The sequence below is a fragment of the Danio rerio genome, chromosome 14 (genome assembly GCF_052040795.2).
Source record: "Danio rerio strain M-AB ecotype USA chromosome 14, GRCz13ab, whole genome shotgun sequence".
NCBI lineage: Eukaryota > Metazoa > Chordata > Actinopteri > Cypriniformes > Danionidae > Danio > Danio rerio.
Genome location: NC_141034.1, coordinates 45,286,323 through 45,303,635, shown reverse-complemented (window position 1 = coordinate 45,303,635; position 17,313 = coordinate 45,286,323). Strand labels below are relative to the sequence as shown.

Genomic DNA, 17,313 nt, shown 5'->3' with positions numbered 1-17,313 from the left:
ACATGAAAAACGGGATGAACTCTCCTGTACGCCGGAGGCAATTTGGGGCAAACTGCCACTGGACTAATGATTTTAGTGACAACAAATGGACTAATAAATTTGGTAGCAAACTTATTACAAATGGTCCAGAGAGGAATGTTCTTGGATGAAAGCCACACTTTTTGACCGACAACGTAGACGGGAGGCTTAGACCAGTGTTGATCGGCTTTAGCCTTGGTGCAATAACCCACCCAGAGTAGGGATAATCTGGCCTGTCTCCAAGTGCGATGGTACCTCTGGACAAATTCGTGAGCATAGAGAGGACCGCGACTTTGGATTCCAGAGTGGGAAAATGGAGATTGGCCCTTGGCAGACACTATCAATGATTCAGGCTGGTAGTGATGGTGTAATGGTGTGGGGGATATTTTTTTCGGCACACTTTGGGCCTATTAATACCAATAAATACAGCTGACTGGAACGCACGCTGGCAAGGAAAGGTAAACAAACACTGCCAGCCATGTGACAGACATAACAACATAAGGAGAACACGGATATATGAACTGTGACACTTAACTACTGTAGGTTAACTAGGCAAGTTAGGATAGTTAGGCAAATCCTTGTATAAAAGTGGTTTGTTCTGTAGACAATACCAAAAAAAATATTGCTTAAGAGTATCACGTTTCAGGAAGGGAAAGGAGCAAGGACTCAAATGCAGGAAAATATATGAGTAATTATTAATTATAAAATAAAATCAACAGCAAAAACAAACTACCCCAATGGGGGAAATCATTAACAAAAGGCAAAAAACTTGACTGAGCTGGCAAGGCAGGACACAGCAGGACTGGAACAGGAAGGCAGGAGAAGCATTGATGACGAACTGGCACAGGAGACCAGACAAGAGGGAGCTATAAGGATAAAAAATTAACAAACAAACAGCTGAACTGAATGAACTAACAATGGGTTAACAATGAGGGTGGGACTAGAAAATAGACAGGAGAACACATGACACAAAGAGACAACACAAGCCATGTGCTCACGTAAAATAGGACTAGAACACGCAGCCAAGGAGAGAACTCATTAACCGCGTGTTCACATGAAACACAACATTAAAGCACGTGGCCACAATCTAAACACAGAGCCATGTACTTTGACAAAACACCAAGACGAGATGCAAGACATGAGTCCACGATTAATAAAAAAACACTTACCGTGCACTCACACATGCAGCGTGCGTGTTCCAATCCCAGTGCCAACCAAAACCGAAACAACTAGACGCTGAGGCACTGAGAATAGAACAGACAAAACACACAAACATGAGAGCAAGTGAGCACACGTGAACCGAGCCTCCTCTACAAAGACACGAACATGCAGCTCACTCGGGAAATCGCACATTCACAACAATGATGAGACACAGACCAAGACAGGGTGAGTGCCCGGCCCGAGAAATCTCAAACCGAGCATGACATACAAGACAAGACAAGACTAGCTTCTGAACTCTGCCACCAAAACAAGAATTAACAAGACCGAAGTGGCAAAATCCTGACAAAGAGGGCTAATAATTTTGACCCTAAAGTTTTGTAAAAATTAAAAACTGCTTTTATTCTAGCCAAAACAAAACAAATGAAACATTCTCCAGAAGACAAAAATATTGTGGTAAATACTGTGAAAATGTCTTGCTCTGTTAAACATCACTTAGGAAATATTTGAAAATGAAATAAAAATTCACTGGAGGGCTAATCATTTTGACTTCAACTGTACATTTAAAATGGCACAAGAAATGATTAAATGTATAAAGTTCATATATATATATATATATATATATATATATATATATATATATATATATATATATATATATATATATATTTATTTATATATTATATAAATATATAGTTTATTTTTGATTTGAGCTTCACATAACCACATTAAGAAGCCTTCATTAAATCCTAAATATAAAAACAAAACCGTCTAAATGTATTTTAGTACAGCCTCTGAGGCATAGTTTACCCAAATATAAAAAATGGGCATCATTTACTCGCTTTCGTGTCATTTCACAATTGTATGACTCATCAAAGGATGCCTCATTAGAGTTTAATCGTGGTTAGAAAATCACTGGCTTTCATTATGTGGACAAAACAGAGGGAAGAATATTGTAAGAATCTCAGTGACATGAGATTTCCCATAAGGATAATCTGTCAATGTTTACTTATGTAAATTTCAATGGCAAGTTCAATTCAGTCCAGTGGATTGACATCTCGGTTTGATGGATGTTTCAAGGCTGTTTATTTGTGTCAGCAAGGCTGCTTTCATGTCAATGCCTATGCATGGTGTTTGATCATGTCAGCGTGACGCACTTGTAAACATCTGCTCTTGTGTGCAGGCTTTCATGGAAGATGTCAAATCCAGAGGGCCCTACATCTACTCAGTGTTGGAGTCGGCTCAGACCTTCCTGGCACAACACCCTTTCCAAGAGCCTGAGGAAACGTTACCTGATGGCAAAGGTTCGTTCCTTAGTCCTATCATTTGTAAATACATTTGACAAAGCATAATGATGATGTTTGATATTTATGTATGATTGGTATGGTATTTTATGCGTACTCAAGGGTATTCATGCAGTGCATTTAATGTCAACTTTGCAATCAAAAGGGTATGTGCATAATACATTCACTGGCCACTTTATTAGGTACACCTGTCCAACTGCCTATTAATGGAAATTTATAATCAGCCAATCCGATGGCAGCAACTCAATGCATTTAGGCATGTAGACATGGTCAAGATGATCTACGATCTGAATGTGGCTGATCTGAGTATTTCAGAAACTGCTGATCCACTGGGATTATCACGCATAACCATCTCTAGGATTTACAGAGAATCATCTGAGAAACGATCTAGTGAGCAGCTGTTTTGTGGGCGCAAATAGCTTGTTGAGGCCAGAGGTCAGAGGAGAATGGCCAAACTGGTTCGAGCTGATAAAAAAGGCAACAGTAGTTCAAATAATCACTCGTTACAACTGAGGTATTCAGCTTCTCTGAATACACAACATGTCCAACCTTGAGGCGGATGGGCTACAGCAGCAGAAAACCACTGCTCTCAGCTAAGAATAGGAAACTGAGGCTGCAATTTGCACAGGCTTATCAAAATTGGACAATACAACATTGGAAAATGGTCTGATGAGTCTTAATTTCTGCTGCGACATTAGGACGATAGAGTCAGAATTTGGCATCAATAACATGAAAGCATGGATCTATTCTGCCTTTCATCAACGGTTCAGGCTGGTGGTGGTGGTATAATACTTTGGGCCCATTAGTACCATTGTCTCAACACCACAGCCTGATTATTTTTGCTGACCATGTCCATCTCTTTATAACCACAGTGCACCCATCTTCTGATGTCTACCTCAAGCAGGATAACATGTCATAAAGTGTGAATCATCTCTGACTGTTTTCTTGAACATGACAATGAGTTCACTGTACTCAAATGGCCTCCACAGTCACCAGAACGCAATCCATTAGTGCACCTTTGGGATTTGGGGGAACGAGAGATTCGCATCATGAATGTGCAGCTGACAAATCTGCAGCAACTGCATGATGCCATCATGTCAATATGGACCAAAATCTCTGAGGAATTTTCCAGCACCTTGTTGAATCTATGCCACGAAGGATTAAGGCAGTTCTGAATGCAAAATGAGTCCAACTCGGTACTGCAGTAGTAAGGTGTACCTAATAAAGTGGCCGGTGAGTGTATATGGATGCTGTCAGATTTTTCTAGCACTGTGTATAATGTATGTACTCTCACATCAAACATTGAAATGTTTTTGAATCGGGCTTTTTTTTCTCACAGTTATGAAAAAGGAACGTCAACAAATAGATGGCAAAAAATAGATTCTAATAGCAAAAATGAAATATGTACTTTATTTTAAATAACTAATAGGCATTTTTATTAATCTTTTTTTTTTTGGAGACAAAAAGTGCCTACTCTGGGAAAGGATACATCCTTCTAGCAAAGATGTGTTGAATACCTGTACTTTTGTGTTTTTTTCAGCTGTGTATGAAGTATGCTTTAAGGTATAAGTGACTGGTTCAAAATAATTCAGTCAACTGAATTTTTGCTTTTAGATTGCAAGTTTAATTTATGCGAAAATGTTCTGCATTGTTCTAATGAAATGTAACAGATGCCTTATGTCTGGGCAACAGCATGCCAGTTCTTGGAGGCAAAAGTACTGTGCTGAAAAACAAATAATAATGCAGATTTAATTAAATTCAGTAAACATATCCTTTTTTTCAACAAAAATACAGCATTTCATAAGATATTAAGACATGTTTTCATAGATTCGTCTTGATTATGTGTGTTATTCTGATTTTAGCAACATCGCCATTTTTTCAACCTCAATTAAATGTAAAACCCAAAACACTTTTTTTTCTTTGTCATAATTAAATTGATCGTTCACTCAAAAATGAAAATTTGCTCAAAAATCTTTTGCAGCCAAACTAATTTGTATAACATGTCTTTATTGAGTTTTTTTTTAATATAATAATATAAATAATAATAATTCAAACCCCAATACCCAAAACTTACCACATACAGGCTTAGGAAAAACAATCCAAATAAATCAGAGGATTTTTTCTTTATTGTAGATGTGAGCTTTTCAAGAGCCAAACATGTTATTAGGTTTCTCAACCAATGGTGGGGCGATTAACATTTTTCCAACTTCATGCAATACAACGCCTCGCTTGTTTTAAACATAAATCAATCAATTTTCTTTCTTTAGTAGACAAAGCACAACTGTCTTTATACATATTCAATATACATAATCCAGGACAGAAAGGAACTGGTATGGAAATAAATTGTGAAATATATTGAGTCACCTCCACCCAAAATCTTTGTACATTCTCACACTTCCACACACAATGAGAAAAGGTACCTTGTATCTTCTTGCATTTAAAACAAAGATAAGATCAGAAATATTAGGGTTGAATTTATTTAATCTTACAGGAGTAATATAAGTTTTCATTACCCAATTATATTATAGCAATCTTAAACGGGAATTTAATGTATTTGTTTGTGCATTCAAACAAATTATATTCCATTCCTCTACTGGGATATTCATTTTTTTATCTTGGATCCATGCTAGTCTTTTATTGTCAGAGTTTTCTTTATGATTTTCTCTTAATATGTTATATAATTGTGTAATTCGTCCTTTGACGGAACAATCTTGTTCTGTAAGAGTTTCCAATAATGACCTTGGGGGGGAGCTGTGTTGAATTTTTTAAATGTGTAAAAATAAAATTTTTTAGTTGTAAATATTTTAAAAAGTGTTTTTGAGGTATATTTAATTTTGCAACAAGATTTTTAAATGACATTATTTTATTGTCTTCATGTTCTTTTAATCTTATTATGACCTTATTCATCCATAATTTAAGCCCCATACCGTTTTTAGCAGGACTGAAATTACTATTGCCTCTAATAGGGGAAAAGCAAGAAAGCACTGGGGGTCTTTAAGATATCTATGGGCTTTGTACCAAATTACAATAGTATTTTTTTTTTTACAAATGGATTATCTGTCTTTAGTTCTTTAAAGGTTGCTGATAGCCAAACAAATTTAATAAAAGTGGCTCATGGTGATACATTGAAGTGAAATTATCAATCTTTGCAAGACACTGAACATTTTTTACCACATTATTAGCTTTAATTCACAACCTCAGGAAACTTTCCTAAGTTCAGTCATTACAGCCTGTTGCATAATAATGCTTGTCTAACATTGCAAAGCAGTGAAAACTCTTCTTAAATGAGTTCACGTATGCAAGTGTAATCTTACTTTTTACATATTGTAGATTGCAGCATCAAAAATAAGCACAGTTACAATTTTGATGAACAATACAACGCATGCATCTTTACACTCCATTGTAAACAAACAGCTCGTGACTGTTGGCTGCTGAAATGTTTTCACCTGTTTGTGCTGGTAGCCATTGACTTGAATTTTATGAATCACCAAGGACTACATTTACTGTAAAATGCTGGGTTCGATTTGAGTTGGGACAACATGAAGGAATTAAGTTCAATTAATAGTTTTTAGAAATTTAAGCGGATTGAATACACGTCAAAGTCGAGTCGAGCTTCATTTTATCATAAAAAAATGTTTAACATCAAACTCTGGCACCTGGCCATTGACAGAAAACACTCCAGGTACTATAATCGAACATTTACCCAGCACAGGCACATAGATATTACACTGCCTGATGAGAAATTGCCTCATCTCATGTAGGCCATCAACCTAGTTCTGCATCCACATGTCATCATGAGTGTGTCTGTGTCACATGGGGGAATTAATAATGGAAAGATCAGTGCTGTTGTTTTCACTCTCATAGCTTCTCATTGTTCCTCACAGAGGTCTCTCCTCGCCGACGGATGCTGAATGTCAGCCGTTCCGTGTGGAAGCAGGCCAACGTGGCCAGTGACCTGTGGGAGAAGTTGACGGCGCGCTGCGTGGACCGACACCGGCACATGGAGCGAACCCTGGAGAGGCTGCTGCAGATCCAAGCTGCCATGGAAGAGCTGGCAGCGGCTCTGGAGCAGGCGGAGGGAGTGAGGGATGCCTGGGAGCCTGTGGGAGATCTGTTCATCGACTCGCTGCAGGACCACATAGATGCTACAAAGGTAAAACCATCACATGTTAACACTAGAATCGCCGTATTTATACGTTGCAGTTACTTAAATGTACTTATTACTTGGCTGTCTGGAATATCCCATTGTAACTGGCCAGTTGTAATATTTAAAGGTATGTTTTTTTGAGATAACACAACTACTAAATAGCACAGGCTAGGGCTGCACAATATCGATTGCAATGAAATCTGATATTGCAATTATTTTTTCAATATAAATTGCAATACAAATACAGCTTCACAGATGGTTTGAATAGCTTTGTTTACGTTTTTCTGGAGAATCTAATAGCATTAAGGTACATAAATTTAAACCCAAAGCAAGTAAAAAACAAATCTTCCAGTCAACCCTCCCGGTTTTTCTGGGATCTCGCTTTTATCTTGTAAAGGTAATTTCCCGTATTTGTCCTGTATTTTCAATCTTCCTATAAAGGGTGTCAATAGACCAACCCAAGCTCATTCTGAAAACGTAGTCCCGCGGACGTTTATTGAGAAATACATCCCGGGGGGTACAGTGTAACAGTGTAACATCAGCAGGCTCGAGATGCAGAGAGGAGTCGACCACGACGACCGGTTTTGAGTCCGGGGAAGAGCGGTTCCAGCAATCAGGTAAGACGAAAACAGAATCCCAAAAATTAAGTGAACGAGTTTCGTGACAGGGTGAGAACGCGGCGAAATCTGAAAACACGGTACAAAAAAAAAAAACGTGGCTTTTATTTTTTTGGACAGCTTTTGTAAACTGTCGCTCGGGTTTAGGGAAGCGAGCGAGCGGGCTGGTCAATCGGTAAAATTGGTTGGGTTCATGGAAGGAGGAGGGCGGGTCGGCCGATTGGCCTGTCGCGCAGTCAATCATCCGGTCAGTCGGACAGCGGCCTTCGGTGGGTTCACGCGAGAACAGCAGTCTCCAGAAACGTCTGCGGGACTACATTTCCACAATGAACCCGGTTGCAATAGACATTAAAAAGTCAATTTTCCCTATGCGCAACCCATACCGTTAGACCGCTAGGGGACACCCTTAGCTCTTAAATGTGAATCTGTTTTGTGCTTTCATTTTATTTATGCTTAAACACTTTGAAATAAATATGAATTTGGCGGGATTCCCTTCAGTTATAGCCAATCTTCCCTCCTAAGCAATCCTCAGAATAGTCATTTTACATCTAAACGTATCGATCTTGTGCAAATTGATCAACTCGCGCTGCTTCATTCGTGAGAATCGTGTCATTCGTGCCACCTCATTTGCACGTATCGCAGACTAGGCTAGTCATCAAATACACAGATATAAATTACTACACTTAACGTCTGTCTAATCTGTGGTTTTGATGACTAGTCTAGTTTGGATTGGGTTTGAAAGGGAATTGTGTCTGATTTGTTGACTACAGTAAATACATCACACTACTTCAGTTGGCAAAAGTATAAAATAACAGAACAAAGTCAGAATAATATTTCCACAAAGCAAAATCTCCCAGCATGTATGATGTTTTAAGTGAAGTTTGTAAGGTCATTTTAGTCATGCATGCTGTGCTTTACATGAGTCTTCACTTCATGATGCTTTCTGGTAAAATGAAAAACAATTTTTTAGTTCACCTGTAAGTTTGTGTTATTTTTTAAAGCAGCACATAAAAGTTTAAACTATTAAAAGGTTCGGATGTGCGCATGTGGTTCTTTAGATTTTGTCTAGGATGAATGTGCACACATGAGAAACGCTATAATCTGATAATATTCTCACTGCAAACAGTGTAATGCGTATTTTAGTAGTAGCAAATTAAAACATATCTAAACTATATAGACTACCTGACAAAAGTCAGGTTGTGTTGTAGGAGCAACAAATAATAACTTAACTTCTAGTTGATCATTTGGAAAAGCGTCAGAAGGTAGATTTTTCTAATGAATCATCTGTTGAACTGCATCCCAATCATCACAAATACTGCAGAACACCTATTGGAACCCACATGGACCCAAGATTCTCACAGAAAACAGTCAAGTTTGGTGAAGGAAAAATCATGGTTTGGGGTTACATTCAGTATGGGGCCGTGCGAGAGATGTTCAGAGTGGATTACAACATCAACAGACTGAGATATCAAGACATTTGTGCTGCCCATTACATTACAAACCACAGGAGAGGGCAAATTCTTCAGCAGGATAGCGCTCCTCATACTTCAACCTCCACATCAAAGTTCCTGAAAGCAAAGAAGGTCAAGGTGCTCCAGGATTGGCCAGCCCAGTCATCAGACATGAACATTATTGAGCATGTCTGGGGTAAGATAAAGGACGAAACATTAAAAAATGAATCCAAAAAATCTTACTGATCTCTGGGTGTCCTACAAGAATGCTTTTTTTGTCATTCCAGATAACTTTATTAATAAGTTATTTAATTCACTGCAGAGATGTATGGATGCAGTCCTCCAAGCTCATGGGAGTCATACACAATATTAATTATTTTTCCACTGCAGCATGACTTTATATTCTATACTGTACATATTTCTGTTTAGTGACAAGACATTTGTTTCAGCAAAGTCAGACCTTAATGTCCTCATTAAATAATTAAAAATCACGGCCTGATCATATTTTATTTGGGTAAAATAAGCCCAAGCTAGAGGCCTTTGCCGATCATATAAGCCACTTCTGATACCAAATGATCAACTAGAAGTCAAGTTATTATTTCTGTTCCTAAAACTTGGATAAGCGACAAAACATTTGTCAGGTAATGTATTGAAGAGGTTAATAACCCAGATATTTCAAATTGCTATTAATTAACTCAACTCAGGTCATCCAAAATGTGGATGACTTTTCTTCCTTTGACTAAGTCATTAAATGTAGCTTTTATCTTGCTAGCTGCTGTAATGTCTTATCAACAGTTGACTTCTATATGTGCTGCTTGAAGCAGATGAAGTTAAAACGGTTCAGTGTGCATTTATATTTCTATAAATGTGTTTTATGGGCTGGTATTGATGTATAATGCGAAGTATACTGACAGACGGTTATTTTTTACAGTCTATTTTCAGCTGTCAGTGGACCTCACAGCTTGCTCGATTTACTAATTGTAAGATTTTAAACAAGATTGTAATGAGACTCTCCACGGGCACACTTCTTTAATGGTACAGAAGGTCTTTCACTTTATTTCTCACTTCATTTCACTGTAGGGTATTAAGGGATTAAGCTAGTGATATTTAGAAGACTTTAAATTAATTGTACTGTGAATGTGTGATGTGATTTGCTTCTGCTGTGTATCTGTTTATATAATATGCCTTTTTAAAATTCAGAATGTGTCCTTATATAAAAAGGTGACATTGCACTTACAATAGGATACAACTTATTTTTTTCAATAAAATGTTTCCTGTTTAATTCTATTATTAAATGTTATTTAGTGTAACAGTTTAAATGGATCACATTGTAGCACTAACATTCTAATTAATCTATTTTTCAATCTTTATACTTTGTCATTACCCTTTTATAACAATTTATAATTTAAACCACATTGTAAAAACATTCTTGCCAGTTTTTTTTTTAATTCAATCAAATGCACTTTTCTAGTCATCTTAACTTACATGGGCTGAACTAAAAAAAAAATAAGTTAAACTTTGTTTAATTGCTGAATATAAGTTAAACTAACATTTAAAGAAACATTTTTATCATTGCTTTGTGCCTTAACATTTTTTAACAGTGCACTAGTTTGTATAATAAGTCAGCAAAGATGTTTTTAATCCTTTAAAATAAGATGCAGTTTGATTTATCAGTTGCATATAGATGTATAGGACAATGGAAGACTGTTTTACCCATATTATTATATTTCATTTTTAAATTATTTTAAAAATAAAAGTAGACAGTTTACTTTTTTCCTTTTTGACATTATCAGGTTATTTTAGTTTGAGGTTGTATTAGTGGTATGTTGTTTAGTCTGTGCTTATGTTTCACAAACAAAAACAGCATTTTGCAAATAAACACAACCTGCTTTGCAAAGAATCACTTGACTCACAAACAAACAGAAACCACTTTGCAAAAACAAATGTCACACCAGTGGTTTTAACAAACAAATGTATTATAAATCATATTTCATAAATAAATAGAGTCCATCTGCATGTACAGTAGATGCATGCAGACATTGAACAAACACATCTAGAGCATACAACCTGCATACCTGCAGATTTTGTCACAAATGCATCCAGACAGATTTCCTCACAATTGCATTCATCTGGATTTTCTCACAAATCCATTCATTCACATTTCTCTCACAAGTGCACACATTCAGATTTTCTCACAAATCCATTCATTCACATTTCTCTCACAAGTGCACACATTCAGATTTTCTCACAAATGCATTCAGACAGATTTTCTCACACATGCACTCATTCAGATTTTCTCACACATGCACTTTCAGATTTTCTCACACATCCACTCATTCAGGATTTTCTCACAAATGCGCTCATTCAGATTTTCTCATAAATCTATTCATTCAGGATTTTCTCACAAATACACTCATGCAGATTGTCTCACAAATCTATTAAGTCGGGATTTTCTCATAAATGCACTCATTCAGATTTACTTACAAATGCTCTTAGATAGACTTTCTCACAAATGCACTCATTCGGATTTACTTACAAATGCTCTTAGATAGACTTTCTCACAAATGCACTCATTCATATTTTCTCACAAATGCACTCATTCAGATTTTCTCACAAATGCACTCATTCAGATTTTCTCACAAATGCACTCATTCAGATTTTCTCACAAATGCACTCATTCAGATTTTCTCACAAATGCACTCATTCAGATTTTCTCACAAATGCACTCATACAGATTTTCTCACAAATGCACTCATTCAGATTTACTTACAAATGCACTCATTCAGATTTACTTACAAATGCTCTTAGATAGACTTTCTCACAAATGCACTCATTCGGATTTACTTACAAATGCTCTTAGATAGACTTTCTCACAAATGCACTCATTCATATTTTCTCACAAATGCATTCATTCATATTTTCTCACAAATGCACTCATTCAGATTTTCTCACAAATGCACTCATTCAGATTTTCTCACAAATGCACTCATTCAGATTTTCTCACAAATGCACTCATTCAGATTTTCTCACAAATGCACTCATTCAGATTTTCTCACAAATGCACTCATTCAGATTTTCTCACAAATGCACTCATTCAGATTTTCTCACAAATGCACTCATACAGATTTTCTCACAAATGCACTCATTCAGATTTACTTACAAATGCTCTTAGATAGACTTTCTCACAAATGCACTCATTCGGATTTACTTACAAATGCTCTTAGATAGACTTTCTCACAAATGCACTCATTCATATTTTCTCACAAATGCACTCATTCATATTTTCTCACAAATGCTCTTAGATAGATTTTCTCACAAATGCACTTATTCAGATTTTCTCACAAATCCATTCATTCAAAATTTTATCACAATTACATTCTTTTGGATGTTTCTCCGAAATGCATCCAGATAGATTTTTTTTCTCCAATGCGCCCAGAAAGATTTTCTGACAAATGCTGCCATGTAGATTTTCTGACAAATGCATTCAGACAGATTTTCTCACTAATGGATACTTTCAGATTTTCTCACAAATGCATTCATTAGATTTTCTCACAAATGCACTCATTCAGATTTTCTCTCAAGTGCATGGAGGCAGGTTGTCTCAGTTTGTCGCAGGTTTTATACAGCAAGACAGTAGATGGCGTGTATTGGCAGAGATTCGGCTCCATAATTTGTTGCATCTAATATTTTTTGTACCACTAATTTGCCATTTGATTATGATTTTGTGAATAGAACAACCATAAATCATTGGCAGAGTCATATTCTTCTGTTTATGAAAAAGTAGTAGTTTTTAGTACCACTTATTGTACGTTTCCCTTTGAAACTACTGCAAAAGTTCAGTAAGCAATATAATATAATTGTTTGCAAAAATGTCATCACATACATATATTGCCATGAGCACTTTTACTTTTTGAATCTCCTTTGTACTGTGTGCTTTGTTTTTCTGATTTTGTACAGCTCACTCAGCTCTACGCTGCTTACTTATACCCTTAAGATATACTGTACCCCGTCATTTGGCTGTGAAACAAAGAGATTAGTGTCAGAACAATAAAAGCTCTGAAAGATGAGAGACCTGAATATGTTTTTCTGTAATCTACTACTCTCAAGACTTAAGCAAAAAAGCGCATATCTCTCTAATGTTTTGCCTCATAATCTACCATTGACGCTGCAAAGACTCAGACTCCCACAGCTGTACAGTAGGAGGTCTCTTTATTGACGATATGATCATTGTTGTTCCTGTGGAGATAAGCAAGAGTTATTATAGATACGGAACAGTGTAGGTATCTATTTACAGAACTACTTTATGCCTCAGTGAGTCAGACGTTCTACTCTGCCATCCCAGCAGATTACTGTATTGATGTAAATGCTTCTGTGACGTGTGTTTTTTTTTTTTTTTTTTTTTTTTTTGCGAATTGTACAGTAGATGTGAGTGCAACTGTGTAATTAAATAATTTACCAGTCTATGTGCCTGAAGGGGTGCCTGATGCAATATGTTGAGTTTCATCTGGGCTGAAATGGGACTGACATGTTGGAGCTGCGCACTGACAGGAGGAGGAGCGTTTATCAGTGTTTCTCCTGCTGTCAGAACCAGCCAGCGCATGGCAGCTCATGCAGACTTGACATTCATTTTCCAGGGTGGATGAACAGGACATAAAATCCAAGCCCCTATATACAGTATGTATCTTTTACCTCGTACCTCATACATACATGCATTGGGGATAGTCATTATTGAAAATTGGGACTTAATGTATAGTATGTTTATACTACAAACTGTAAAAATGAAATTAAAAAAGTGTTCAACTGTTTAAAAAAAAATTTTAACCCAAATGTAACCCAACCGTTTAGCTTGTCCATGTTATGTCAATGTTTGTAATGATTCAACCTGGCATTTTTAGAGTGTTTTAACGTGTATACATAAAATAAACGCTATTGATTACAGATTTTCAAAAATGCTATGATTGTATTGATTAAATAAAATATACACTACATTTATTTCACTAAAGTAATGCACAAATTTGATGGTTTCAATGAGAATTCCCTTTTAAAATGGCTATAAATCAGTGTTAATTTTGACAGCAAATTTTTATTTAGTTTTAGTCTTAGTCTTTTGATGAAAATTCCATTTTAGTTTTTTTCATATTTTCGTTTTCTGACTCATTTTAATTTTAGTCTAGTTTTAGTCGACTGAATTTCATAAGATTTAGAGGAGATTAAATCTCCTCTAGATTTAGTTGACTAAAATATATTTAGTTTAATTTAATGTTATTTAATTCATATTGTACATTTATTTATACAAAATATTCGAACTTTTAAAAAATAAAGAAAAAATATTAAAATATAGAACATGGTTTTTCCATTGAAGACTAAAAATTAAGTAATATGTAAGATTATGTCAAAATGAAAATGCATGATTGTGCTATTATTTAGCAAACTCTTTATTTTAACATGGTACACTGCACGTCTTTTTAACCAGTCTGTTGAACAGTTTCAAACTGTTTTTAATCTTTGAAAGGGCTTAAAAAAGTTTAAGTTCACTTTGTTATGTCAGTCTGTAGCAAGCTTTACTGTTGTAGTTGCTTATACAGTACATGGTGCTCAGCTGTGTAGCACTGATTAAATAAGTAGAGTTAATAACATACTGTATGACTGGCAAATGATAATGTGTTATCTTGTAAAATGTGCGCTCAGATTAATTGGACATTTTCCAAAAAAATGTCCCTCAATCACATTCTCTTGTCTTTATTAGTCAATGAAAATGTCAGTATATTTTTATTATAGTTGTAGTCATCATCACTTAATTTTTATTTAGTTTTTGTCTAGTTTTCATCAGTAGAAACTTGTTCGTCATGAAAATTCTGACAGAAAATGTTCTTCAACGAAATTAAAACTGCTATGTACAGGTACTTATTTCCCTTCAGTAATATAAAATTACCCCTTTTTATGTAGTTTGAATGTTCAAAATGTCCAGTTTTTTGATGGTATAGTAACTTAAATTTTTTTAAGTTTTAAAAAATTTCAGTTTCTTTTTATATTAATATTCTCGGAATGTTATTTAAAACGTTTTAGAACATTATATTCACATTGCTCTAATGTTACCAGAACAATTTAAATAACATTCTGGCTAAGTTACATGAACGTTATGGTAAAAGATTCTTAGATCATTTAAAACATCAGATTTTTTTTGATGACTTATTAACATTATGTTTTGGTTATAATATCGTTATTCCAAATGCGTAATGTTTATTCGTTCATTCATTCATTCATTCATTCATTTATTCATTCATTCATTTTCCTTCAGCTTACTCCGTTTACTTATCAGGGGTCGCCACAGCGAAATGAACCGCCAACTTATCCATCATAAGTTTTACACAGCAGATGCCCTTCCAGCTGCAATCCAGTACTTGGAAACATCCATACACACTCATTCACTTTCATACACTATTGCCAATTTAGTGCATCAGTTCACCTATAGCGCATGTCTTTGAACTGTGGGGGAAACCAGAGAACCCAGAGGAAACCCACGCGAATATGGGGAGAACATGCAAACTTCACACAGAAATGCCAACTGACCCAGCTGGGACTCGAACCAGCGACCTTCTTGCTGTGAGGCGACAAAGCTAACCACTGAGCCACTATGCCACCCCATCAGTCTCACATTATTATTATTAATTATTAATTAATGATGAATTATTTCAGAACTTCAATCAAAAAGTTATTTCACATTATTTTAATGATATAAGTTTTCTATCAATTTCTATCAACCCAAGTGATGGGTTGCAGCTGGAAGGGCGTCCGCTGCGTAAAACTTATGCTGGATAAGTTGGAGGTTCATTCCGCAGTGGTGACCCCAGATTAATAAAAGGACTAAAGCTGAAAAGAAAATGACTGAATGAAGGAAGTTTTCTATCAATGTTAGAAGAACTTTATAAAACGTTGTTTTAATAATGTTGTGTGCCAACGTTTACACAACCTTTAAGGAACATTACTGAATGTTCTGGAAATGTTTCTTGTTATGTGTTATGGAGCAAATGAGCAAACCTGTGCTAAATAAACTTGTTAGTTTCCTGCTTTTGACCCAAACCCTAAGGCAGAGGTGTCAAACTCACAGCCCTGCAGAGTTTAGTTTCAACACACTTGCCTGTAGGTTTCAAACAAGCCTGAAGAACTTAATTAGTTTGATCAATTGTGTTTAATCAAGGTTAAAGCTAAACTCCAGGAACTGAGTTTGACACCCCTGTTCTAGTGGGTTGCACAAATCTGAAACAAATCTGACTCAACAGACTGTGTAATAACCCTCTAAAATTACCTAAATAAATGAGTATTTGAGTTGTGTGTTTTAGGGTTTGAAACTTCATTCAAATGTGCTAAAAAACAACTACAAGAAACTACCGACCCGAACTTCTGAATAGTCATGCAAATCTTATTAGTTGTCAGCTCACATGAATATTTCATATGAATATGTCAGCTTCTTATTAGCTGTCATCTCTCTGCATTTGTTACCGATTTCCTTGTGCCACCGGTTCACACACACTGAGTCTTGTCACACTTAGACATTTGGTGTAGTTTCACTCTGTGTCATCGACAGACTGACTGCCTCTTGCACTTATGCCCAATGTTGCATCTCAGTGAAAGGAAGCAGGCAGTGGTAGCTGTGAATGAATACATGACCAACCTGTCTATATCAAAACTTTTCTTTTCTTTTTTTCTTTATCTTATTAGCAATATATAGCATCCCTAAGTATAACACTCAATAAGTGCAACATTTGTAGTGACAATTTACAATCCACTCAGAAAACAAATGGTTAGCCAGTTTAATAATTGTTTATTTAAAGAGATAGTTCACCAAAAATGAAAACTGACACAATTTACTTGCTTTCATCAACAAAACATGACTAAATTCCATTGTCAACAAACTTTAGATATGAAAATGAAATACAGCATAAATGCTGTGATGATTACTATAAATGCAATTGTTATGATTATCTGTTATTTAGTTGCTGCAGATCGCTAACGGACTACAAATCTGCCATTACTTGGACTACATGTACTATCATGCAACACACACACACACACACACGCACGCACACACACACACACACACACAGACACACACACACACACACACACACACACACACACACACACACACACACACACACACACACACACACACCTGTTCTGGATCATGATTGACTACACACACAGCTGGAGGATTGTGAAAGATTGATTACAAGGATTATTTAAACAAACACACACACATTATGACTAAGTCATGTTTATCTGTACTGTGAACATTACAACACGTTTTCTTTGCCTTGCCTTTCTGTGTTTTGACCCTTTTGTTTGTTTACGTTTGTTTAGGCCATTCGCCTGTTATTGACCATGACTCTGGGTTCACTGCATGCATCTGTTTGCCCGTTTTGACCATTGCTTGCCTAACTGTTCTTATAATAAACCTGCATTTGGATCCCCAACTCTGTTGTCAGTATCCCTCACGCGACAGCAATATTGTTGACAAACGAGATTAAACGGGTATTTACAAAAAAAGCTATGCTAAAATGTCCCTTTATTTATTTATTTATTTATTTATTATTATCATTATTAATAATGTTGTTATT

The 17,313-nt window shown here is 35.9% G+C and overlaps 1 protein-coding gene and 1 long non-coding RNA gene across 10 annotated transcripts in view; one reads left to right on the top strand and one right to left on the bottom strand.

The window, feature by feature from the left end:
• Positions 1-17,313, top strand: part of drp2 (dystrophin related protein 2) — a 337,990-nt gene that overhangs the window by 231,336 nt on the left and 89,341 nt on the right. For all 9 annotated transcript variants that reach the window (XR_015506813.1, XR_015506815.1, XR_015506814.1 and 6 more), the window contains 2 exon segments: positions 2,360-2,480; positions 6,365-6,633. Coding sequence is in view for 4 of the 9 variants with exons in the window: in XM_087280550.1 (XP_087136676.1) it covers positions 2,360-2,480; positions 6,365-6,633 (390 nt within the window). In the remaining 5 variants the exon portion in view is untranslated.
• LOC147840891 (uncharacterized) lies at positions 7,295-13,501 on the bottom strand. The gene is made up of 3 exons (XR_015508067.1): positions 11,942-13,501; positions 11,250-11,758; positions 7,295-10,965 (listed from the first exon to the last, which is right to left on the bottom strand). It is a non-coding gene; the product is annotated as an uncharacterized LOC147840891 (long non-coding RNA).